Here is a 25,816-nt window from a genome sequence, read left to right as displayed (position 1 = left end):
GGCGGGGCGCCGCCAGGGGGCGCCGCCAGGGGGCGCCCGAGCGCGGCCTCCCTGCTGTGGGGCGGGGCGCGCGGTTGCGCGGAGGAAGGGCCGGAGCGGGCGCGCACTGCTGCTGCTGCTGCTGCTGCTGCTGCTGCTGCTGCTCGCGCCCTTCGTTCGCCGCTCTCCGGGGCTGCCTCACGGCGCCCGCGGCCTTCAGCGTTCGGGAGCGGGCTGGCCCGGGCCGTGCGGCCCTTCAGGCGCCTTTGGGCCTTTGCTGCCGCCTCTCCTCAGGCAATGCTCTGTCAGCGCAGGGGCTGGTACGCGGGGGCGTCTTCTGCCGTGGCCGTGCCTCCCCGGTGCCGTGAGGGTGGTGGGACGGGTGAGCTGAGGCCCTGGGCGTCCCTCGCACCCGCTGCGGGCACTCTGGGCCGGAGGCATGGGTGAGCTGAGCTTTGGTTCTTGCCCGGCACTGTAAAACAACCCCCAGCTACCCGGGCCTGCGCTGATCTATAATTCAGGTGCTTGCTCACTTTCTGTAATAGCTTTTCTATTTTTAATGGGAACTGATGGACCTGTCAAGGTATTAGAAATGTTTTTTTTCCCCAGGTTTTCGTTTTCTTTGGTAATAATAATGTGGGCTGGCAAGCTCGTGGTGCGCTTTAGAGCTAAAGTGCTTGGGCAGTCAGGAGAGCTTCCGCAGGACCTTGTTTCTTCGTACTTCATGTTTGTGTCAGATGAGCAGATGAATGAGCAGATGAATGAGGACATGGACCAAGTTAACTGCAGTACATGGCTCCCTGGCAGTGTACGAGGGAGGGTTACAGAGAGGGCCGTTGGGTTGCCAACAGAATTCTGAAAACCTGGGAGAAGAGCGCTCACCAGGGCAGGCTGCTGGGCTGAGCAGTGGTTTTCAGGTTATTGCTAGGGCTTTAGTGTTTTTAGGGCTAGGTTATTGCTAGGGCTTTTAGTCTTTTCTGTCCTTGTGGGAGAGCAGGACCGAGTGGCCTGTCAGTGGAAGGAGAGGCAGAGCCTTTGCAGACCAGTTCTTGCAACTGGGAGCTGTTTTGCGTTGAGCCCGGACACCAGCCGTCTCCATCCTGGCTGCCTTGCAAGCAGTCTTCTAGCTCTGGGGAGATCTGCCCAACTTAGAAATTAATCCTCGACAAAATGCTTTTTTACATAAAGCTAGCTGTAAATATACAAAGCGCTGAACTAAATATGTCAGGGTTTGTCTTAGCTGCCAGAATCTAACCAGCCATAGATTATTACTCTTAAACTGTTTTTTTTCCCTGTGTGCTAAAATTATTCTATGTTATCCTAATCATAGTCTTTATCACTGAGATGTAGTACTTTGAGAAACAACAAGAAAAATAAATCAATATGCTCACCTGGGCAGTAATGATTACGTGTCGGCCATACATAGCATTGGGTTAGCCAAACAGCCTGGGATTTGAAGGTTGTTTCTACTTTCTCCCTCTTCAGTCAGAAGTGGAGGTGTGTTCAGGCAACTGCTGCATGAGGCAAGGGAAGCCTCAAGGTACACATTGGGCATGCAGTCAGTATTACCCAGTTGCACTTGAGAGCTGACTTTTGGTTGGTTGGTTGGCTGTTTTGGAAGCTGTTACATCCTTGTTTGAATGCCTTATTGAGATACAAACTCAGAGTTTAACCAGTAGTCTTAAGAACTATTTGATAGGCAGGCTCAGGAGCTATTTTTTCCTGGCTGTAAAAGGGAAACATTTGTGGGACCACTTGAAAAAGCTGCAGCCCAAATTACCAGCTTTTAAAGTCTCTTTACCTTCCTCCAGTTGCATTATCTGATCTGTTGCCTCTGGCATTTTCTCCAAAGCCACTTGTTTCTCAGTAGCAGAAATATCTTGCCCAACTGGGATGCAATAATTTCAAAGCAAGTAAAGGAACCTGCAGCTGCTCAGCTGAGTCAGCCAAAGGTAAGCTCTGCAGGGGAGAAAATGGCTTTTTATTATCTTCTAATGGCAAAATTACAACAGCAGCCTGCAGGAAAAGATTAGATTATAATAGTAACAAAAACATCTGTTAAATTCTGAGCTCAGTGTGTGTTTAGTGCATGTTTTTAAAAGAACAGGCATTTGATAAAATTATTTTGAATAAAACTCAATATTGATATTCAGTTTGGGATGTTAGGAACCCAGTGCGATGTTAGGATAGGCAGTGGTTTTAATTAATTGACTACATGGAGCATTTCATCAGTGGACAAGACAGCTTTTAGCTGTGGAGATTTTATTGAATTGAGCTTGGAATACTCCTATTACTTAATGAGTGAATAAGTCAATGTGTGTTCATTATACGGGTTACTTGTAAGCATGAATAACCTCTGTCCTATGCTCTGTGAGAGTGTGGTGTGCATGGAGGGATGAATGTGTGCCTGATCTGGCTCCCGGTGGATTCAGTAATCAGCCTATTTTAGAAATGTATGAACTGCTGTGATTGATTTGTGTCTCTGAAGCCCTACCAGCATCATTTGCGTGCTTTAGAAATTAGGTGCTTCCAAGTCTGACGGGGCAGAAATCGGAGCCCTGCTCGGCTTTGTCCGTACAGACTGACACTTCAGAATGTCAGTTTCCAAAATATCACTAGTCCACATGTGTTGAAACTACTGGCAGACAAACCCATTTCAGAGTGTCATTGCGTCCTCAGGACTTCTCTCTGCCCACATGCGGGAAGTTACCCACTTTTGGAGTTGTTCCTAGGAGCCTGGCCGCAAAATGATTGTCAGAGTGATGGAAGTATTCCTGAAATCAACCTTGAGACCTGCTTGCTCCTCTGCTTTTCACATAAGGAACTAATACACAATCAATGTGCTTTTGTTTTTACAATGGCATTGCTGTGCTTTGCATGTGTGCAGCACTTTATTCAAAGGATCTTGAAGTGCAGCATAAATTCTGCTAACTGTGTGAGGGTTTGTACCCTCCTCACAGAGAGTAAAACAGAAACTTGGAGAGTTACATATGGTCATATGCAGCTTGATCACTGAAATAGTAATAGTGGGTTATTTGCTATTGTTTTCAGCAGCAACAGGCTCCAGCTCAGAGTGAATCACTTGGGAGGCTGAGGAACAGCCCCTGGAACTCCTGACTCATAGCCCCATGTGCCTCACTGCAGGGTCATGTCCCAGCTCAGAAACCTCAGTGATCATTGCAAAAGCTGTCATATGCAAGGAGCGCAAAACCACTCGCACTTGCAGATTCTGAAGTTGCAAGTTTGCATCATAAGAGCCTTTGTGTTTGCTATGTGTTGCCCTTCCCTGGCTCAGACCTTCAGCCCTGTTCTCCTGGTCATGTGTGTGCAATGCTGTGCATGGCCTTTAGGTAGAGTTGGAACTGAAGTCTTGAACAACCAATAATGACCAAGCAGGTAACAGCAGAGGCTAAATTTAAATGCTGTGTATAAATACATAATAATTATTTGCTCTTGGTTGGGTTCTAGGAAGAAGAAAGAAGGCAGTGTGTTCTCCCCAGTAAAAGACATGTGTGGTTGTCAGCGCTACGAGAAGGGGTTCAAACCCATCTTATCTTTAGGCTGTATGTTGGTGTTTGTGTTAAGCTTTGGCAGTTGTCTGTGGATCTCAGTGCTGTGAAGGCATAAGGTACTTTGCTTGTTCCTTCTTAATTTTCAGTGATAAATAGCAGTGGTGAAGCATACAGTGGGAGAGAGAAATGCTAGGGGTTTCCCTGCTAAGCCAATTTTGGTTTTAATAGCTTGTTCTCTTCACAGTGGTCTGTAACTGTAATCACGGAAGTGGTTAGAAGATCTGATCCAAAGCTTGGTAAGAGTTTTAATTTCTGTTTTGGATCAGCATGTAATATGTAGTTCCATTTATATCCCCCTTCTTAACTGTAAAATACTCGGGGTATTTTGTCATTGAAATGTTCTATACATTATGTCATCAGTGTGTACCATTCTGCATGATAGAGTATACTGTGAGCAGGAGATGTGATAAAACTTGAAACTTAAAACCACAAGCAAACCAAATACACTGATTTATGCTCGTGGGGTCAAGTGGAGAGTGTGTGGGAACGTGGTGGATGTCAGGAGGGCACGCTGGACCTCTGGCACTGGGCGTATGAAGTGGTGAGTGGGAAGCTGCTGCTGCCAGGATGCGCCATGCCTTGCGGTGCAGAAACACCCCCACTGTCCCACACTGGCAGCCCTTTCCCTGCCTCGTGGAGCACCAACGCCACGTGCCCCGTGACAGCTCTGTGGCTTCTCCCATGTGGGCTGTTGGGTTGAAGGTAAGCAAGGGTGTTTCGTAGCTGAAAATTTAGCAGGTCCAAGCAAGGAAGGAGTTGCATTGTTTCAGTGGAAAAGTTTTTGTTTGTTTGGTTGGTTTTTTTAATCCAGGTTACCCAGTTTCAGTTTTTTCAGGTTGCATCACTAACCCATGCTTTCTTTCAGCCTTAACAGCATGAGCTTCATGTTTGTTTTTGGAGTGGATTGATCAAGTGGATCGGTTGCCGTGACTCTCCAGGTTGCACCCAAGAGCTGCCTATTACGGGGACATACAACAGGGAAAGCTCAGAAGAAGTTTGTTCTGTTCAGAGGAGTGGGATGGGTGAGTACACACTGACAAACAAGCAGCAGGTTTTGGTGTGCTGCCAGATCACTATTTCTGAGTAGTGTTCCCTGGTGATGGGAGCAGGTTCTAGTCGAAATACGAAAGGGGAAGGTGAGAAAGAGGTGAGGTAAGGGAGTATGAAATGCCAGAACTGTGAGAAGGTGCAGGTATTCAGTGCAGAGAGGGGTGTAATATTAGAGGAAAAATGTATGAAATTAATGTGGAAAAAAAAGAGATGTGTCTAAAAAAGCTGCTGAAAGCATTTTGCAACATGCTGTGAGAGTGTACAGCATCTTTTGGGCTCAGCCTTCCTTCCAGAATAACATCATTCTGTGCATGTTCTTCATCTGAACTCTTTTCCTACTATTTCTATTCTATTTAAACAGTGATCTCGTATTCAGAGTGTGCTTTTATTGCACAAGATAAATCATGGTGAACAATTAGATATTTCAAACACTAAACTTAGGTAGATTAGGCATTTCAAATATTAAAGTGGGGAAAAAGCACAGGGAACAAGAGTGTGATAATCATCAGTTAATTTAAAAAGATGTATATGTGTTCACCTATGATTGACTGATTAGTCAAAGACATAAAAGTTTCATTCATAAACCCTGCTTTGCCCATGGATATAGCTTCTGTTTATGTGAAGAACATGCTTTGGTCTCTTTCCTTTGGAACTGCTGCCCAGTCTGAGTGTGCGTGTCGCTCAGAAAGGAAAAATAATCTCTTTGTAAAGGGACCTGTGCCTTTACCCCACGTCAATGCCTTTTGTGTAGGAAGGCATCTGCTGCGATTGCCTGGGGAAGTTTTATACATTGAGTGCATATTGCAGAGAGCGCTGTGAGAGGGGAAGGGAAAAAAAAAAGGAAATCCTTGTTTCCTTTCATGTTCTTCAAACATAAGGGAAAACAGAAAGGCAGTGTGGTGGTGGTTTTTTTTTTTTCCCCCAAGGTGTTCTGCTGACATCCTGGAAACCAAGAGAGCAAACCTCAGCTTGGCTGGGATCCCCATCCATTGGCATGCTGGATCTTTAAATGGAGAGGTGCCGAGCTGAAGGAGGAACCATGGGGATTTACCAGGTGGAAGAGGCTTATCGGCTTTTAGAGAGTGTATTGCTGCCTGGGCTGTGCAGGGTATGAGATGTGACATAGGCTAGGGTGCAGAGGGTGTGTGAAGGATCACACCTTAATTTGTGAAGTGTGAAAATTATTGCCTCCTTGAGAAACCAGAAGGATTTTGTGTAGTAGGAGGTGTGTGGTGGGCTGTTGAGGGACATCTGAAGGAGGAGTTGAGGATTCTGCTCTGTACTTCAGCTCAGGCTGAGCAAAAATTGTCCACGTGCATGTGCTACCATCCTGCCTTTTTGGGAGTGGAAGGGACCTGCAAGAGTTAATACTTTCCTGAGATTTCTCCCTTACTCGTATACTGAAATATGCAGGAAGCTTGGTTTTTTGTTTTCTGGTTGTTTTTTTTCTTTTTTTGTCTTTTCTCAGAATGAATTATTTCTTTTCTAACCTCAACCCTGAAGAGCAGCTGGGGGGAGGCAGGGGACGGCACTGCAGTTTGGCTCTGTACCATTTGGGCTGTTTGAATTCATTAGCTTGGGAGCCCCCACAAATGCCTCAGGCCGTGTACCTCCTCATGCACCCAACTTGGGAGAATCTCTTACCACTACTGCATGCATTAGCCTTCATTAATACAATTAGCATAATAGCGATTAGGATTCATTATTCCCTACAAAAAGATAAAGCCAGTAATACATATCTCGGAATCAAATTCCTCAGCGCCTTGTCTTGGGATTGCTTTATTTTGGAGTTGTTTGCTCTTTATATCCTTCCATCTCCTAGAAAAAAGAAAGCCACTTAATTGTAAAACTGTTTGGGTCAAAGAAATGCACTGAGATGATCTTTCATGCATGCTAAATAGGTGAATTGATCTATGGGACCCACACAGCTCAGACAGCCACTCAACAGTCGAAACTGCGAACTTCATCTTCTTCAAGCACAAAAGATACTTAGTTTCCCCATGTTGAAGACTTTTTATAATAGCAATAAGACAACTCTAGAGAGAACCATCTAATATTAACTCCAGGGAGTAATCATCTAATCACAATCTGGGGGTGATTTGAAGCACTCATCTGGACCAAATGCCTCACAACACCCCAGGAGTGGTTTTATTGCATGATAGCAGTACCCCATTGAGCCTTATTGCTTAATTAAAAACAAATTCCCAAGTAATTTTTTTGCCTTTCCATAAAAACACAGTAGTACATAGCATGTATAAAACATCCATTAAATGATGGTAGATGCAAATTTACATTGAGAGATACAATCCGTTTCTTTACCACTTGGGGTTGAAGTTAAATGTAAAACCATTTCCTATAATCTGTGCACTGCTGTGTTTAGAGAGGAATAAATACGGGAAAGAGAGGTTCATTGTAGGATGCCTTGTTTTTATTAAGTGATATGTTTGGTCTCCTTACAAAGGAGTTCAAATTCTCATCCATCTTGCAGACACAATAGTCAATCAACAGTGCGGCCTTTTCTGCTTCCTCCTGGAGATTTCCTCAGCTTGCCGTTGTTTCAGTGCAAATCTTCAATCGGAATCCTGTATTTCTGTCTGGGATTTCCATTTCTCTCTGGGCAGAGAGAGCACGAATAGGGCAGGTGACTTATCTGAGATACATCTAGCATGCTATACACATGCTGCCCGGGTGTCCTTTGTGGGTTTTGTAGTCTAATGCAGATTAAGCCTGGTGGATACATGGTACGGCCACTTTTGGTGGTTTTGCCGCACAGCTGACCTCTACCTGCACTGGGTGCGTGGCTGAAATGTCTCCACTTCCTGCAGTTTGACTGGGACCACTGCTACAGCTGTGGCTGCTCTGCAAGGGACCCAGATTGCAGATGGGAAGAATATGAAAGTCCTTTTTGTTCCTGTTGAGGGGTTGTCCTGCCTCAGCATCCCAACCCACCGTTCCCTTACACCTTTACAGAGTGCTTTCATAGCCCCAGAGTGATTCCCAAATGTAGTGCTCCCCTGAGGACTTTGAGTATTTTTCATATATTACAGGCAAAGGAAGCAAATCCAAGTTTTTAAGTGATTGTCCAAAAATCATACAGGGGGTGCTGGAGACTGCTCAGAAATCCTGGCAACCAAAGCTGTAATTGGGTTTATGGACACAGCACTGAAGTAAATGTGGGGGAAGAGGGTCTGTGTAACATTTTCTTCAGATTTGTTACTTGAGGTGCCTTTAATTGGTGGAGAGAAGCTTGCAAGTACAATTTTTTTAAATAAAAGCTGAGAATTCATAGTAACTATTACTCTAGTTGTTCCACGTGCTGAAGCCTTCTTGTGGTACCCACAAGCTCTGGATAGAGGATGACACCTATGTCAGTCTCACCTGCTGTGGGCTTGACTCAGTGTTACACACACCCTTCTGGTTTTCCCCATCAAGTGGTGGTTCCCCAAGGACTGGTGGGAGCTGAAGCCACATGTGAATATCTACTGCTGATAGCAGGTTGCAGCATTCAGGGTTATAGAGGCAGCATGCTTTGTCCCATATTTAGATTTTGTAAAAAAATAAAAATGATTTTTTGTTTGGTGAACCACTTTGCTAGAACGTTTTGCTACTTCATTTTTACTGTCCCATTAGAGAGGTGTTAAGTGTTGTGGTGGAGGATTTGTTATAAAGAGGTTACGGCATTGTACTAAGGAAATGAATGAGTGAAACTAGTTGCCTGCCTCTGCTGCCTGGGATCAGTCTGAAAGAGTGGCAAAAAGAATAATTAAGTCTGTGTATTTAAAACAGTTCTGTAGTAACTTGGGACGTTGCCAGGTGAGGAAAGGACATGAAAGGACCTGACAGTGTTCTTGAACAATAAACATTTTTACCTGAAAGATCTCTGCTGGCTTTATTAGGAATGCCATTATCTTGCTTTGATCTGACTCTCTAGGACTGGCAGCTCATACAGCTGACACAGAGCAAGTAGCCAACAAAGGAAAGCCCTAATAGGCTTTAATACCTTTCATGAAGAGTTTCGCTTCCCCTCAGGTGTTATGTCATTTTACAAAGGCTCTTTTCATCTTAATGTATCATGGAGGTGGCTGTATGCAGTAGGACAAGCTCACACTCTGTTGGCTAAGGGGCAGGGTTTAGTGGACTTGCTGTCAGACTTCACCGGCCGTGTCCCACTGCTCAGTGTGGAGCTGCGGGAGGGGTCAGCAATGCTCCTTGCCTGCCCTGCCTGTGGAGCAGCTGCCAGTGGCACTGCTACAGGTGGGATGCATCTGCAGGGCAGTGGATGGGAGCTGCCCAGAGCAGGGCCTGAGGGAGCAGCCATGGTAGAGCATCTCCCACTGGATTTTGGGTTTTTGGTTTTTTTTTGGCAAGTAGGTTTTGAAGCAGAACAGGGGGTTCATTGGTGTCGTGGTTTAGCCCCAGACGGCAACTAAGCACCACGTGGCCGCTCACTCACTCCCCCCGTGGTGGGATGGGGAAGAGAATCGGAAGAGTAAAAGTGAGAACACTCGTGGGTTGAGATAAGGACAGTTTAATAGGGAACGCAAAAGCTGCGCGCGCGAGCAAAGCGAAGCAAGGAATTCATTCACTCCTTCCCATGGGCAGGCAGGAGTTCAGCCATCTCCAGGAAAGCAGGGCTCCCTCACGTGTAATGGTTACTTGGGAAGACAAACGCCATCACTCCAAATGTCCCTCCCTTCCTTCTGCTTCCCCAGCTTTATATACTGAGCATGATGTCATATGGTATGGAATAGCTCTTTGGTCAGTTTGGATCAACTATCCTGGCTGTGCCCCCTCCCAGCTTCTTGGGCACCTGGCAGAGCATGGGGAGCTGAAAAAAAAAAAGCCCTTGACCAGTGTAAATACTGCTTAGCAACAGCCAAAACATCGGCGTGTTATCAATATTATTCTCATACTAAAACCCAAAACACAGCATTACACTAGCCACTAGAAAGGAAATCAACTCTATCCCAGCCGAAACCAGGACAATTGGCCTTCAACAGAGTGAGAAAAACCAACTGTACCCTGCCTTGTGCAACCAGTCACTCTGGGCAGCAGCATACTGCTGGGGTGGGCAAAGGCATGCCTCGGTTGCATCAAATGCGTGGCTTACTCTGAGTGACTGCAGCAGTGCTGAAGGGTTTGCAGAGTACAAACCTAGCCTATTTTCTCATCTGAGCACACATTTTTTAAGCTTCAGGACACAGAGTAAACATGATATTGTATCTACTTTTATTTGGCCTTTTAACAAGATGAGGAGTTGAGAGTCTTACGTTGATGGTTCTGGGACATGTATGATTTCCTTTAAAAGTATATCAGTTCATGAAGGAAATGAAAAATGTGATATTTTAGCAGTTGGAAATGCCTGGCTTAGGTTGGTTCTGCTTCCTGATTTCATTTTGACATGGTAGGCAATTCAGAAAATATATTTGCAGTAAGGAAAATTCAGTTGTTATGGAAACATCTGAGAAAGGCAGCTGACATAAGGTAATGCATGCACCAGATTAGCAGTACACATAGATGCAGTAAAAAGGCAAGTTCATGTAAGGTAAGGGAGCAGTTTCTAGGCACTGTCTGCTTCATGGGTGGTTTTTCTGTCAGAACAGGGAAAAAAAAAAAACCACTTTAAAACTGTGAGCATGTGGCTCCATCTTCTGGTACCAAAGCAAAATGTGTCGCTCGGCATAGAAGGAGGTGAGATTTCTATAGCATTTTTATGTTAGCTGCAACAACAAAACCAGCAACAATAATAATAAATTAAAATACCTGTGCCTCAGAGCCAAGCCACAAGTCATTAATGTAGTTCTCCTGAAGCTACAAACCATTCTGCTGCATGGGAAGAAAACTGTCTTTTGAAACGTTCTCATAAGTGTGTAGCCCCAAAAGTGGCTTGTCTTCCAAGGCATGACACTGTTCTCCTACACAAAAACAATGTTTGATCAGAACGTGGACTGTACCAGCGAAGCCTGATGCCTGTGTAGGTGCTAATATTGTCTCCTGCTTGTAGCTGTAGGATGTTTTTCTTTGTTTCCCCCTCCCCAACAATATCTTTGGCAAAGTAGCTAAAATTCATGATACATCTTCACAGAAAAGCTAGCTGGGTAGAAGTAGGTATGAACGGTTCTTTGAGGTACACTGCCAGAAGTAAAAAAAAAAAAAAAAAAAAAAAGCTGTTTTATCACTTCACCAAACAGTGAATGTTGTTACAGTGCATATTGCGCATGCTTAATTGAGCTTGATTACTCAATCTGTTCACCTTAGTAACTCATTTTGGTTTAAACAGAAGTAATTATCTTGATGCAGTGCTGTCCTAAAGCTGTTGTTCACAAGTCATTGCAAATAGGAGGTATTGCACTATAAATGCAAGATTAAAAATATGGATCATGTGTTTTACTTATTTTACTTCTGTGTACATATGTAAGTATGTCTCTCTTTCTCCCTGGATATTGAGCCTAGGATATAAGGGACCCTATATTCTTTGTATGAAGCATTAGTTTTCGGTCCAAACTACTGCACGGCAGAACTGTGAGAATGAAGGTGAGGGAACATAAATCTAATGGCCCCACTGCTTCTGCCCATACTTGTGCCACTCTTCCACTAACACAAATGGTGAGTTATTTGCATGCAGCACTTATCTGTGGGGAGGGTTGTGTGGAGACCTGCTTGGAAAGAGTGCATTGGTGTCAGTCCAGCTCCTGCATGGCAGGGAATCATATTACAAAAATGATCCCTAAACTAACCAATAGCCAGGGTTTCTCATCATGGCCTCAGCAGCAAGGCTGTGGATTGAAACCAGAGGTAGAACTAGCCTTTACTCATCAGTGTGGTGCTTTTAAGGCCCCACACAGAGAGAAGCATTTTAAATGGCCACAGGCTGTGTTGATATAATAAGATTGCATCCTCCATGGCTTGCATTTAGCATTTCTAACTTGTCCCTGCAGCCAGAGTGCATTGGACTTCCCCTTGGCACTACCTGAGGTTTCCTCTTGAGGCTGCCTCCAATTCCTACGATCTTTTTTTCCCCCTCCCTATATTTAACCTATATTATATTTAACCTATATTATACTCACCTTTCTGAAAGATGTCACAAGGGTAGCACCTTTCACCGACACTAACAGTAAATAAATACTACAGACCTCTTTTATTAGGAAGTACAAGCCCACAACAAATCCTGCCTGGAGTGTGTTTGATAAATCCGATCTTTGCAGACATCTGGAGATTGTGTTTGCAAATCCCCAGCCAACTTGTTTTGTAGTCATTGTTACCATAATTCAGGTTAATGTTGTTGCCACTTTTTACTTGCTAAAACACATGTGGTGTTTATTGCTGAAAAAAGTGGCTGCCTTGGAACAGAAGTTCTTTTAAAACCCTTCTTGGAAGTTTGCTGTTCGGAGAAACAAATGTCAAATCAATTGTCCTAGCTCCAAACTGCCATTCTGAAAATGCAGCTGTGAAAGAGATTACTTGGGTACTGCGGTGGGGAGCGCGTAAGAATCTAGATTGAGAATTATGTAGCAATAGAGACTTAAAATAACAAGCGGAACAAGTAAACTTTTAGCTTTTCCTGCAGAGATTTGCTTAAAAAATACTAGATCCCAAGCGAGAATGCTCATGCCAAGTTTTAAATCTCATTTGAATTTTTATAGCTGTTATAATCTCTGATATATAACCTTGGAAATAGGGTCTCGTAACAGAAATGCCAAGTCCCTTGACTATTGCCTCGCAAAAAAGAGTTGCTGTAATAGGCTACAATTTTGAGACAAGTTTGCAAGGCTGGCTTATGTCTGCATATCATCACTCAAATGGGTCTAAGCCAGGCTCTTCACATTATTTGAGGGTATTTGTGTGTACGTGATCAGCCATATGCAGCTGTTCCAGTAATGTCAGCCTTCTAAGTATAACAGGCACAATCCAGCATATCCTTATCCACTGAAATGTTGCCACAGGGAGAGGCTTGCGGCTTGGACACGCTGTCATGAAAAGTAAAGAGGAGCTTATTTTCTTTTCTGTCCTTATTCTTCTGTATTTCTGCGCAGAAGAAGTGGAAGTTCCCAAGGAGCCTGGGCTGCAGGAGGATTCCATGTGCCAGTGCTCTTTTCCCTCTCATTATCATATGCTTGCAATCAAACTCTAATTTTTGAAATAAAAAACCTGCAGGATTCTTTATTGGGACTATTAAACCTTCAATCTTCATTATTTAGGACGGCTACTTACCTTTTACTCAATGAAGCCATAATGCAACTGCTCCTATAAAAACTATCGAAATGGCTACTGTGGCAATGAGTAGATTTTCCTCCGTGTAAAATAATCCTCTGTGAGTGAGACATAACTATCATTTACATTAATTAGGCAGCCATATAATGGGGTGTTCAATAGCTATTACATCATTTAAATTCTTCAGTGAGCACCTCAGCCACCCAAGAACTATGCAGCTGAACATTTCTGAGTCCATAATTTTGAAATAATCCTTTAGAGGAAGAATATGCATGGCAGGGTGCTGCAGACAGTTTCACCAAAAAAATTTCATTTTATTCAGATTTATGGGATTATTTTAACATTTACAAGGAGCGCATAATCCTATTTTTCCTTCCCTCCCAGAATAACAGTGCTATTAAGTGGAGACCATTTTGGGGCCGATACTGTGTGTACACTAGAGTATGGCCAAGGAGCTTGTAGTCAGAGATCTGTGCTGGCAGCTGGACTCACGTACACAACAAGCACGTTTCCCTAGGCATTCTGCTATAAGCCTGGGGCCCTGGAGCCACGGGGCTCAGCTGAGAAGCCTTATTCATGGCCAAGTGAGTGCAGTCATGCTTGAGGTTTTGTTTTTGAAGTCTTAACTTTTGCCTTTAACAAGCATATGAGGATTTTAGCATTTATATTCAATTTTGGTTATTGATTTAAAATTCGTGAGGTCAAGCCAAAGTCCTTTGGCATTTCTGGTAATATCATACTTCCCAGAAACTATTATATGAATATTATAATTAATGTTCTAACTATGTTATTATATATTTTTGTATATTTTAAGATTAGTGTCTCAGTCAAAAGTATGCACATACGTCATGAGGCTAGGAGCTCATTCTGAGAGCTGAAAGAAATGAGGCTGAATTTATTCACTAATACACCAGGAAGAGATTTCTATTAACAGGCCTGTACTGCAAATCTTTAACGTGCTGTTTAGCTGCCTATGGAAGGTGATGGTTATTAGAAGATTGGTCAGCGCCTGAAAGTATATGAAAATAACTTGTTTTGAATCAGTGTTGTTTGGCAATAGTTAGGTGCTATAGGAATAGTTTCTAGCAGAATGAAAAAAAGTAACAGCCTAAAAATAGGCTGGGGACCAGGGCAGGATAGACCATAAAGTTTAGGTTGTGCCTTTTCCTTCAGCATCCTGGTTCAAAGCTATGTTATGTCATTTTAGTCAATTGTATACTCAATTTTTTTCTCCTCTTAATGGTTGTAAGGTACTGTACCTTATCTGGCTAATACAATAATAGAAGGCAGCAGAGCGCTCTCTTAACAGGGAGAGTTCTTAATTCAGTATTAAATGTTGCTGGGTTCTCTGTAGTTCTCCGTAATCCCTATCCAACAGGCAGAGTGTGCAGAGCTAGGTGTCAAAACCCATCTGTAGGTAGAGTGCCAGGTACTGTTTGTTCTGCAGCCCAGGAGGTTTGTGTTTGCCAGATGTAACTGCTCCTCTCAGCAGCAGTGGATGCTTGATCCTCTATTTTTCACATTCACTCGTTAATTTAATTAAACCAGTACACTGAGGGAGATTTCTGCCTTACCAAAAGAATACATTTTCATCACACGCTGTAGGGAAGGTGACTCAGAATTGGAGTTAGTTACCAATTTAGAGTTAGTTAGGAATGACAGAATTAAGGAAGGGGAGTGTGAGACAAAGGTGGGTCAATACTTTTTTTTAATTTTTTTTTATAATTTTTAGTTGGTATGCTGTGGCTTTTGTTCACTTCTCAAGGCCTCCTTCATATTTATTTGTAGAATGTTAAAAGTTATCTCTAAATCTTTTATAAAAGCTTTATAAATACCAGAAGTAAAGAAAAAGTGCCAATGTGGAGAAGGACCAAAAGCCCCCAGTTGGTTAGTGTGTGACACTTGCAGTCTGTAGCAAAACTGGAGTATCTTTTTTCCTTAGAAGAGTGGAAGTCTGCAGAATTACCAGTGTCCCAGCAATGAATACCTGCAGCTTTTCTCTGCAGGATTTGTTTCCCCTACCAAACTGATTCTCCTTCCCTTTGTTATTCAGTCTGAACTCGGAGTCTGTTTTTTCTTCTGTACTCTTTCTCACCCCATGCCATTTTTTCGTCTCTTCCTATTAGAAAACAACACCAGTGTTTCCAGTCAAGGTTTCTAAACCTGTGACTTGCAAATTATGGTGAAAATAGCTAAGCCAGGTTTGCCTACCTTTTATGTACACACCTCAGAACAAGAAGCTTCCTTTTCCAGATCATATCAGCCTGGCATAGCCATATCCTCTCCTTTTCTTTTGCAGTTTAATAGGGGCATTGTTCTAGTAAAAAATACTAGTTGCCCTTGCCAGGACTTCTCCTTTGCAAAATGCAGCTACTTATTAAGGACTATGTGTTACCATTCCAAATTATTTTAAAGTTTGTTTAACAAGAGTTGCTTGGTCAAAGGTTGTAAGAGGCTTAGAAATTATTTCTAACCTCACACTGACACACGTCCTCCCAGATCTGAAATACTAAAACGGACAAAGAGAGTCTGCCAGAGGGATGAACTTGTCCAACACTTGAGAATTCATTTAAAAAAGGCTCTGGTCCGGATCAGAATTTTATGCTCTCTCTTATGCTTCTCTAAAACATTGGGTGGCTTGAATATATAGAGTTAATGTCAACTACGTGCTGCTGTGATTTCAGTGATTTAATATTAAGAGTTTCCCAAGGAGAGTCCTAGGTGGTTTCTGGGGGTTTCCATTGTTTTGGTGTGTAATCCATCTTTTAGAGGAAGTATAAAAACCCCCTCAACTAGAAAATTCTGCGTGTTTTCTTGGATGTGCTTGGCTTTAATTTCAAGCATTTCCTACAATGAATTATTTTGAGGTTTCAAACAGAAATTATTGGGTTGGTTTGTTTGTTTCCCGTTCTTGCTTAAATGTTTGAAATTCAGTAACTGGATTGTTTACAATTGTTTCAGTTCAGATTAGTTATAAATATATGTGTCTTTGTATATATTATACATACATAGTAATAGGAAAGCAGAAATGTGTGTACCATAGTGAGACAGTATATTGTTCATTGCTGTTCATTATTCCCCGGTTAGCCTTTTCTTTAGTGAGAGTTTAGGCATAAAAATCATTATGAAAAACGTGTCTCTGTTGCATGCAATTCAGAGTTGAACATAAGAAGGAAGAGGCATATTAGAGACAGCTGTGATTAGTTCTCCAATTTTCTAATATTAAATCCATTAAGTATTTACTGTCTCAGCTAACGAAGAGATGGGGAATGGTCATGAATCAGCAGGGGAGGACTGGTGAGCAGTCATTTTCACATTACCCAGTTTCTAAGGAAGTTCTTTCTCAAGCAATGGGGAGTTTAATGTGTTGTAGTGAAAGATGAACACAGAGCCGTGTTCTGGAGAAAGCAGATGGGACGGGGGTTTGGTTCAAGGAGCTGATGGGTAGACGGTGATACCAGCGGTCTGCGGGAGTGATTTAGCTTAAGTGATTTATGGGGGCTGTTTGGAACACTTCACTGAGTCATTACAAAAAGGCCTCTTCAGGTGATTTACCAACTGCAGTAAAGACGTCTTGAATGCGTTGGCTGTTCAGCTTGCTTGTTATTCTTCATTTGTCATCTGTCTTTATGTGCTACTAGCATGGGATTACCTTGAGGAGACCTTTGAACATCTCTTCAGCACTTTTCACTGTAATAATGAATGCCTTGCTATTATTTATTGAAAGGGACTGCTAGGCAGCATTTGTCTTTTTTGGTCACTGAAATAGTTTAAAAAATGGAAATGCCAGTAGCTATGGGAAGTTGTATCATGTTCATCTCTGTGTCCATATGGTAGAATATGGTATGTCCTTCACAGCACAATGAAACATGATTGTGCCTAATTCCAATTTGTATGGCATTCCCATTAATGATGTCTATTTAAGACATCCATTAAAGGCCCTTGATGTTAATTAACCGGACTATGTCAATAAAGTTCTATTAGCTTCCCCCTATTAACTTAATATTATAGGCATTTAACAGATGTCTTAATTAGATGTTACACTGAAGACTATAAGCAAAATTAAAATTAGGTCATTGCCCTGAAAAGAAAGTTTCTGCTATGATTTATGCTTTCTACCACTTTGTTTATTTTTCCATCTGGCCTCTCACAGGAAACCAAGGGATTTAATTTCAGAGAACGTTGGGTACCAGGTAGAATAATAACTTGGGTCTAACAACTTTAACACATGTTGTTCTTACTTCACAGATACATAAAGCTGGGCAGGAGTGTTGATCTGCTTGACAGGAGGAAGGCTCTGCAGAGGGACCTGGACAGGCTGGATCGATGGGCCGAGGCCAATTGTATGGGGTTCAACAAGGCCAAGTGCAAGGTCCTGCACTTGGGCCACAACAACCCCGTGCAACGCTACAGGCTTGGGGAAGAGTGGCTGGAAAGCTGCCAGGCAGAGAAGGACCTGGGGGTGTTGGTTGACAGCCGGCTGAATATGAGCCAGCAGTGTGCCCAGGTGGCCAAGAAGGCCAATAGCATCCTGGCTTGTATCAGAAATAGTGTGGTGAGCAGGACTAGGGAAGTGATCGTGCCCCTGTACTTGGCACTGGTGAGGCCGCACCTCGAATACTGTGTTCAGTTTTGGGCCCCTCACTACAAGAGGGACATTGAGGTGCTGGAGTGTGTCCAGAGAAGGGCAACGAAGCTGGTGAAGGGTCTGGAGCAGAAGTCTTATGAGGAGCGGCTGAGGGAACTGGGGTTGTTTAGCCTGGAGAAAAGGAGGCTGAGGGGAGACCTTATGGCTCTCTACAACTACCTGAAAGGAGGTTGTAGAGAGGTGGGTGTCAGTCTCTTCTCCCAGGTAACAAGTGATAGGATGAGAGGAAATGGCCTCGGAGTTGCACCAGGGGAGGTTTAGACTGGATATTAGGAAATTTTACTTCACTGAAAGGGTTGTCAAGCATTGGAACAGGCTGCCCAGGGAAGTGGTTGAGTCGCCATCCCTGGAGGTATTTAAAAGACATGTAGATGTGGTGCTTAGGGACATGGTTTAGTGGTGGTCTTGGTAGTGTCAGGTTTACAGTTGGACTTGATGATCTTAAAGGTCTTTTCCAACCTAAACTGTTCTATGATTTCCCTGTATAAAATATACATCTCTAGCAAAAACAGTTTTCCCCATCTCAAGGGCAGTAGTTCATATAATTGCAACAAAGATTTATTTCCATACCAACTGCTTTATTTCCTGACTTCAAAAGGGGCAGAGAAGCAGTCTGTTTTTGAAAACCAGTATTGCCCATGATGTGATTTCAACTGATCAGAGTCTGGTTCAGTGATGCTGAACCTGGTCTGCGTGTGAGGGATTGTGCCAGAGAGATGCAGCTCTCCTGTAACCTCTCCCAGCAACAGGTCCAGAAAGGAAGTAGGTGCTTCGGAGGCCAACTGACTGAGGGCTGACTGGCACAGTTAGTGTTTTCATAGGACTGGGGAGGGCTGGAGGTGGTGATGCTCCTTGGCTTTCTCATGGCAGATAAATGGCTTGTGTGCTCTGCTGTGCATGTGAGAGAACAGCTATGTTCTCTTTAAAGAAATGACCCTGGTTGGCTATGAACGCTTGAATGGTGGCAGGGAAAAACTCCTCTTCCTAGATATGGGTCTTCCATGTGATCCTGAAATTGAATTCATAATTTAAATTGAAAGCTTCTGAAAGCTACCTTTGTAACAAGGCTCTTTTATAATAGAAAAAATGTTAAGTGATCTAAATACAGGGGTCACTTCCACCTCCCAAACAAGTAAAACCTGCCTAGTTGATGAGAGATTGGAATCTGGGCAGTCAAAAGGATCCTGGAAGTATAGTAAAAAAACCAAAACAAAAACAAAAAAAAGAAGAAAGGAGATAACAAGAGGCTGAGAATGTGAAGCACATGCACTGAAAGCTGCACAAGTCTCCAGTGGTGCAAGTATGGGGTCTTCATTACAACCACTGCTGCAAAAAGCAAATATTTATAAAACCTTTAAGCACTAGAAGTTTCTTCACAAGTGGTGCTGTATTGAGTTTAGAAGACTTACATTATGAAACTACCTGACTTCTTGTGTTCCAGTGATGTAGTGCTCACGAGTGATATAACAAGTGCCATCCATGCTAGCCTTTTAAAAAATTGTGTAATGTGTATATTTTAATAAGAATAAATTGTTTTTTAAATGTATAACATAGACACTATGTCTAAATATATATAAAAATAGGCTAAAGCTCTATGAATAAAAGTTAAATATTCATAAAGCAATTTTGTGGGTAATTGAAGTACAAGATTGAATGGGGGCCACTTCCATCTTTGAACTTCTAGCTTCAAGTGCTGCCCTCTTATGTGATGTGTTGTGTTGTGTTCCCTGTGCTCTGGCATGACAATGTATATTTACTAATATAGACATCTCTGATTTAACCTCAAAGTAGTATGTTATTAGTAAGGACCTGGTAAGCAAACAGCTTGCAGGCTGCATTACATGTTTAGGACGTTTATATTTTCACTCATATACTGTGTTATCTGTAGCAGTACTAACCACAGGGAAGGAGATATTCAAGGTAAAACCTATCAGTTGAAATAACTTACTTGCATATGCTTACACCAGGCAAAGATATTGATGTTGTCCAGGAACAATAATTATAGAAGAGCAGTTGTTGTCACCCACAGTCTCATTATAAGCTTATAATAGGCAGATGGAGCCCAATTTATACAGAAGGCAACAATAACACTTATCACACAGCTACATGACAATTTTCAAATTGTGCAAATTTATGATTATAAATTGAAACAGAAGTCAGGTAATCAATACTAATCATATAAGTTTAATAAAAGAATGTTATATACAAAGAGCAAAACAGATACGAACTCCAACAGTCTGCGAGACTGCTTAAAAGACAACCGATACCAGTGATTCTTCAGTAAGAAGAAACACTTCTGAAAAATTTCACATAGCTATTTAATCTGCCAAAAAACCTGGTCTTTAAACTGCAGGAAAACAGCAGACATTTCTATTAATACTGCTGATTTTCCACGAAATCATAGGTCAATAGTTCCTTTCAACTTGAACTTTTTTGCAGATCGCTCACTTGCTTTAAGCTGGAACTTGCTTCCATAGATGTAGGAAATGAATCCATCAATCTCCAAGCTAAATACGTTGTTAAGTTTGGGAACAACTGAAAATGCAAAAGGAAAGAAAGTAACAAAAGTTATGAAAAGATACTGACCTACCAGGGGATATTATTCACATGTACACCTGAGGTTCACCACATTTCAAGGTTTTTATGCTTTAGCAAGAGAAGAAAAATAACCCAAACTTCTAAGTTTTAAACTTGAATTACTAAAGTTAGTCCTCTTTCAGGAGCATGCAGTAAGTGTTGCAGAGAACAGCTAATGTGAATCAGATGAATGAGCCATGTGTGTAATCATGTTGGGTTCATTGGAAATGCATTTTTTTTAATTGCTCATTTCTAATGAGATACTTTTTCGGTAAGATACTGGGCTGTTACATAGTCAGTAAAGACATTGACTTCTGCCACTCCACGAAAAGAACTAAAAGCACTGATATAAAACAATGTGCTCAGACTTGTAAGATGAAGAATGTGTTTAAGAAATTTCTGATTTATTCAAATTGTGAAAAGCACTGAAAAAACCCCTGTCTTATACCTTTTAATTTGTCCTCTTTAGTGATGATTTTGAAGACATGTTTAAATTCCTGTAGAATGATTCCTGTTATCCCAACATAAGAGGGGCACTTTGATTTTGTGACTGAAAGAACAGAAGTATGTATGTATTAGAAAGTTTCGATACAGGCAGTTTATTTCCTCTTCTGCAGTTGCCTCATTCTAAAAACTGGTTTGCAATATTCTGAAATAATGCAATTACAGTAATAGCTGGTAAAACTTGCAGTTAATCTTTGCAACTAACACCAGGGTTTTCAAGAGCAGTTGAAAGTAATTAGCATTGGTAAGCAGAGAAAGAATCCATCAACATATGATCTCAACTATGTGATTCTAGAGTTAAGGATACTAAAGGGAATTAAAAATAAGCACCTGAAATATAGGAGTGTCTACTGAACTTCAGATTTTGTAGAAGAAGCCAAACAGAATACCTGTAACAATAGCTCCATGGAGATCAGCTTTTAGCAGTTTGCTCTGAACCATATGTGGTTGCCTTGAAGAAGGGGGAAAGAAAATTTTATGGAATGTTAGGTTTACAAAATGTGACCATGACTATTGAAATCAAAGCTTACAGAAATAGTACATATCCTGGTCAAGTAACCATGATGTTCGAAGCAGTAACTCAGTAAACCTGGAAATATCTACTGAATCAAAACCATGCTAATTTTGAAATATCTCAACTTACGTATCTGGTTTAAGTCCGTGACATAGGTCTCTGATATACTGTTTCCAGAGTTCATGTAGTGGTAGAAAGATTGTGTATCTGCAGTAAAAAGACAAGAAGTATTATACGAGAACTTAATTATAAAAAAAAAAATCTATTGCTTGATTACAGAATTAATCTGTGTTTACAACAGAGTTAAGACTAACATTTATAATTTTGTAATCTGCTCTCATAACTTGTATCCGCTGTCATAAGCCACACCAAGCAACAGGTTTGCTTTTATGAAAAAAGCACAAACTAAATATGCTCCTCTATCAACCCAAAATGGTGATGTGTTTTAGACGATGTGGCTACGGCTAAGGCTGAAGAGATTTCTACTCCCATACCTCCCCACTTTTACTTCATGTTAGCAACAGCAGGGGCTTTGTTCAACATGCATTAGTTTGAGGAACCTGATGCAGAATTTTGACTTTCTAGTCACAGGCAGTCTAACTTCAAAACTGAAATCAGAGGTGATTGTATTTGGGTTTAATTTCTTGTTATATTTAGCTACACAAAAGGAAAAAGAACTGGTAACCAACAGAGTCTCAGACTGACTTTACGTACGGAAGGGTTAGTAACCACATGTACATGCTGCTGCTTTTATGTACTTTGATCTACTTCCCACTTTTACTACACACAGAAAACGTTTAAGCTCTTACCTTTGCTGTTCAGGTTCAATTTCAAAAAGACGCATTTCTCGCCTTTGCTTGGCAGTAAAACCTTTTGTTCTCTTCCTCTTTTGCTTTGTCTTTTTTTTGGAATAATGCTCAAGAACTACAGCTTTCCGACTTAATAGATCCTGGATAGCTTCATCTTTCTTTTTTGGCATACTACGCTTCAGGAAGGCATTTACAAACGCTTTGGCCTCTTCTGATCCTTGCAGCTAAAGATATTTTAAAACATACTTTAAAATATTAAATTTTAATTAATTTAAGAACTTGCCGCTGACTAGTAGTTTTACCAGGTTGACAAATCACCATAGGAGTGGGAGATCTACACAAAAGTAAGAGTAAGCGGAGAATGTTCACGTGCTGAACCTCCTGCATCCGAGGCCGAGCGCGAGCATGCAACAGCCTGCGGTTTCCTCACGTCACGTTAACGGACGTCTCCCTGAGTGCAGAAATGGCGGGTTTGGCATTCGCTTACACACGGCGCCTTCAAACGCTAAAGCCAAACGGAGCGCAGCGGAGCGGGCCGGGGAAACCGGGGCCGGCGCCCCCGCCCGCGGGAACAAACCCACCCGCCTTCCCTTCCTTCCTCACGGGGTTTTGACACACGACTGTGTGAGAAAAGGGCAGAAATCGCCAGTCGCTCCCGCCAGCAACGCTCCCGGGGCAGAGCTTCGGGCGCTGCTGCCGTGGGGCCGGGGCTCCTCGGGCGGGCGGCGGTACCTGGAGGCGCAGCTCCCCCGTCTCCTCCGGCGGCAGGCGGCGGTACAACTCCCCTGCAAGGCAGAGCGGGGCAGGGCGTCAGGCGGGGCCGCCGGGACGCGGACCCCCTCGCCCACCGGCGCTCACCCTCCATGGCGGCGGCCGCCGGCGCTTCCGGCGCAGGTGGTGACGACAGAGGACGCGACGTGCGCCTGCGCAGAGCGCCGGCTCCCAGGGCTGGCCGCCAGGCGGCGCCCGCGCCTGGGCGCCCCTGAAGGCGGCGGGGCGGGGTGAGGGGCCGTCGCGCTCGTTGGTGGGGCTCGTAACCGGGAGGAGCGCCGGGAAATAAACGGCAAACAATGTTTTTCTTTAATCAGTACGTGCTAAAAACGCCTCACGGCAGTTCCCGGAGCATGGCAAGCTCGCAGGGCCTCTCGGAGGCCCAAAGGCGGGTGCAGGCCTGTGAGGATGGCGCGGCGATGGCCCGACCAGCCCGGGAACAGGAGCTCAGGCCATGGGCGCTGCTTGAACCCGGGTTTCGGACTCAAAGAAACCCACTGAAAACTAACCTGAACACAGTCCCGTATCCGGCATGCGGCCGCGGCTCCCCCGGTGAGCTGTGTGGGCGCGTAGGCAGCTGCCGGCAGTGCGGAGGCCCTGGGTGAGGGGGAGCCCGGCCCTCTCCCTGTGGCCTTGCCTGACATCTGCGTGACAGCGTCGTAAGGGACAGGGGTGTCGAAACCTTCTCAGCAAACGGGAGCCAAAAAAAGGGGGGAAAATTGTTGGATTCTGCATGCTAAAAAGCTTTTATAGAGAGTTTTTACTACTCAGCGTATCGAAAGAAATACCATCTTGTTACCATCTCCCCAGCTGCTGGTTAGGGTAGTAAATCCCAGCCTTAACCTCAAATTTCAGAGGCTGCAGTGCTAGAGGTAACCAAGACCCCTGTGTGTCTGGGGAAGAGGAGCCTCCCTGCACGTACCAGCGTTTCTGGGTTATTGCCTAACATGGCTGGCACTGGGGTCCCAAAGAGCCCGGTGTCCCTCATAAATCACAAACCGTGCCAGACCCTGGTTTAGAGGGAAGCCATCGCTAAGATCAAAATCCAAAGAAAAGAATGTAAAACAGGGAAGTGAGATTGCTTATCACAACTATGAGGTTCTACAAAGGGGGAAGCTGTGGCCAGGGTAGATTGTTAAATTAGCCATTTAGATTAAGCTAGATAGGGACCGCTTAATACCTTTAATGTCTGTTAGGTGTCTGAACAGTCATGTTACTATTATTATGCAAGTCACAGGTTTATTTCAGCAGAGATTGGGATGCAAAATTAACATTATTTCTCGCCAGAGTCAAAGAAACAGTCTTACAAAATGCAATCTGGCTATTATTTCTCTCTTTTATCCTAAGAAATTCTCTGACTTGGGAGAGTAAGTTGAGCACCACGTATTTAGTTACTATCATGGGGAAATTTCTTTTAAAAAAAGTCTTGTCATCATACCTTCTGTAATGCAGGCCACCTCACTTTCTCTAGTCATCCACCGCTTTGGTGTGGTCATGTACACTTGGAGCAGACAAGTCTGTTGTTCTGGTATTGATTTGTTAGCGTCCTTCCCATAGCAACAGCATTGCTTTAGAGTCTGGACACTTGTTGTGACGGGCAGCCTGGACACGTCAACCCTCACTTCTCCCTCATCCTGCAATTGCTCCCACCAGGGATGCTGGGACATCTCTTCCCACCTTTCCCTCCTGCAGCCCCCTCACCTTCCTCCTTTTGTTGCCTCATTTGATCTCTCCTTCCCAGGATTTACAAATGTGGTGCTGGAGCCAGCCACTGCCTGAGCTCCCCAGGCTGTGGGCAGGCACCGGCCCGCTCTGCCCCGGCCAAAGTTCTTCCCATCCCACTTCTCTTGGTAGGAGGGAGGGGTTTTTTCCTAGTCCCAGCCGGTCCTTCAAGGCCTCTCCAGCCATAGCCCTCGCTGCCATTGCAAGTACCCGCTCCCATTCAGCTGTTGCCAGTAGCTAACAGCGTGTCAAATGCTACAGTACCGTGCCTGTACTTGCGCACCCAGCAACATGAGATCTTTGTTTAAAATCTGTCCCCGTGTTTCTAGCAATCAAGGTCAAAAAATCGGGAAGATGCCGCTTGCTGTGGGGTTTACCTCCTCTGGGATGTTGCTGCCTCTTTCCTCCTGGGACAGGACAAAGTCCCGCTCGCTGTACAAGACAGAGGTACCTTGAAACCAGAGCAGCCAGTTCCTTTTCCCTGCCAGCCTAGTCCCAACTCATGCTGCCCTCTGCTCAGACATGATGGCTCTCCAAATAGAGAAGAGTTTTATATTCTTGTCACGGGGGGATATTGGCTTAGCAGATAATTAAGCACTGCTTGGTAAAGGGTACTTAGGGAGCAAGTTACTGAGACAGGGTATAGGAAACACAATGATTTTGTTGAGTGCTGCTGTGGAACACAAAGGCACTAAAGTGATCCCTAACAGGGAATGAAATTGTAGATCTCTCTGTATGTGTGTAAAGGAAAAAGGGACGCTCTCTGCAGAGTATTAAGCGTGAGTGCCGATTGGTTTGTATCACAGACCTCCTGGCAGTTAAGTACATTGCCACAGCAAGCAGATCTCTTGGTTTTACAAAGCATGGACTCCTTGAGTTGTCATTGCTACTAAGAAAAGATCAATTTTCATGAATGGAGTACCAGGATAAGCGCTATAGGTCTTTAGGGCCATATGAGTGCTCCTTCACTGGATTTATGCTGCAATTCCTAGGGCACTTCAGGGATTAATAGTCAAATCAGTGTTGGTGGTGCTGGTGTCGTAAATCCAACGATCCAGGCTAAACTGGTGCCTGGGGAAGCCAGTCTCTTCCAACAGCTCTACATCTTCATTTCCCAATTTATCTTCAGATACAATGTCTGAGGGAGCGAGATCAGCGCGTTAGTGTGTGTCCCAGCAAGAAGGCTCCGCCTCAGGAGTCGAGACTCCCATCACATAAACATGAAAAGAATAGGCGAGAACCAGATAATAGGCAAAGACAGTTTGTAGATAAGAAAGAGAAGGCTCGGAGAAATGAGGAAAGGTGGGTAAAATGTGAATATAAAATGAGGTGGAAATATGCAAACAAAATAATTATAATGCATGTTTCCGAACGTGCAGCATCACCCGCTCCGCCTGTCTTAATGTCTTAGACTTTTGAAGCTTTTTACTTCAAGTAAATCACCTTGGAATGGGTTTAT

At 43.5% G+C, this 25,816-nt stretch overlaps 1 protein-coding gene and 1 long non-coding RNA gene across 4 annotated transcripts; one reads left to right on the top strand and one right to left on the bottom strand.

Annotated features, from left to right (window-relative positions):
- The first annotated feature begins 341 nt into the window (after positions 1-341).
- Positions 342-17,163, top strand: LOC142413762 (uncharacterized). 2 transcript variants are annotated; one of them, XR_012776901.1, is made up of 5 exons: positions 342-500; positions 1,832-1,931; positions 3,736-3,787; positions 4,417-4,573; positions 17,061-17,163. It is a non-coding gene; the product is annotated as an uncharacterized LOC142413762 (long non-coding RNA). The 2 variants fall into 2 exon arrangements; XR_012776902.1 differs by lacking the exon at positions 1,832-1,931.
- Positions 17,164-19,580: 2,417 nt separating this feature from the next.
- POP4 (POP4 ribonuclease P/MRP subunit) lies at positions 19,581-23,184 on the bottom strand. Of its 2 annotated transcripts, none has more exons than XM_075510704.1 (7): positions 23,145-23,184; positions 22,597-22,649; positions 21,865-22,088; positions 21,185-21,262; positions 20,931-20,992; positions 20,486-20,587; positions 19,581-19,995 (listed from the first exon to the last, which is right to left on the bottom strand). In XM_075510704.1, the coding sequence occupies exons 1-7, from the start codon at positions 23,167-23,169 to the stop codon at positions 19,859-19,861; spliced, it is 681 nt and encodes a 226-aa protein (XP_075366819.1). In that variant the 5' UTR covers positions 23,170-23,184; the 3' UTR covers positions 19,581-19,858. The 2 variants fall into 2 exon arrangements, with proteins under 2 accessions (XP_075366819.1, XP_075366820.1); XM_075510705.1 differs by lacking the exon at positions 23,145-23,184 and adding an exon at positions 22,723-22,828.
- Positions 23,185-25,816: the final 2,632 nt, after the last annotated feature.

The sequence above is a fragment of the Mycteria americana genome, chromosome 8 (genome assembly GCF_035582795.1).
Source record: "Mycteria americana isolate JAX WOST 10 ecotype Jacksonville Zoo and Gardens chromosome 8, USCA_MyAme_1.0, whole genome shotgun sequence".
NCBI classification, from domain to species: domain Eukaryota; kingdom Metazoa; phylum Chordata; class Aves; order Ciconiiformes; family Ciconiidae; genus Mycteria; species Mycteria americana.
The sequence above is the reverse complement of the archived record's forward strand: the minus strand, read 5'-3'. Positions and strand labels throughout refer to the sequence as shown.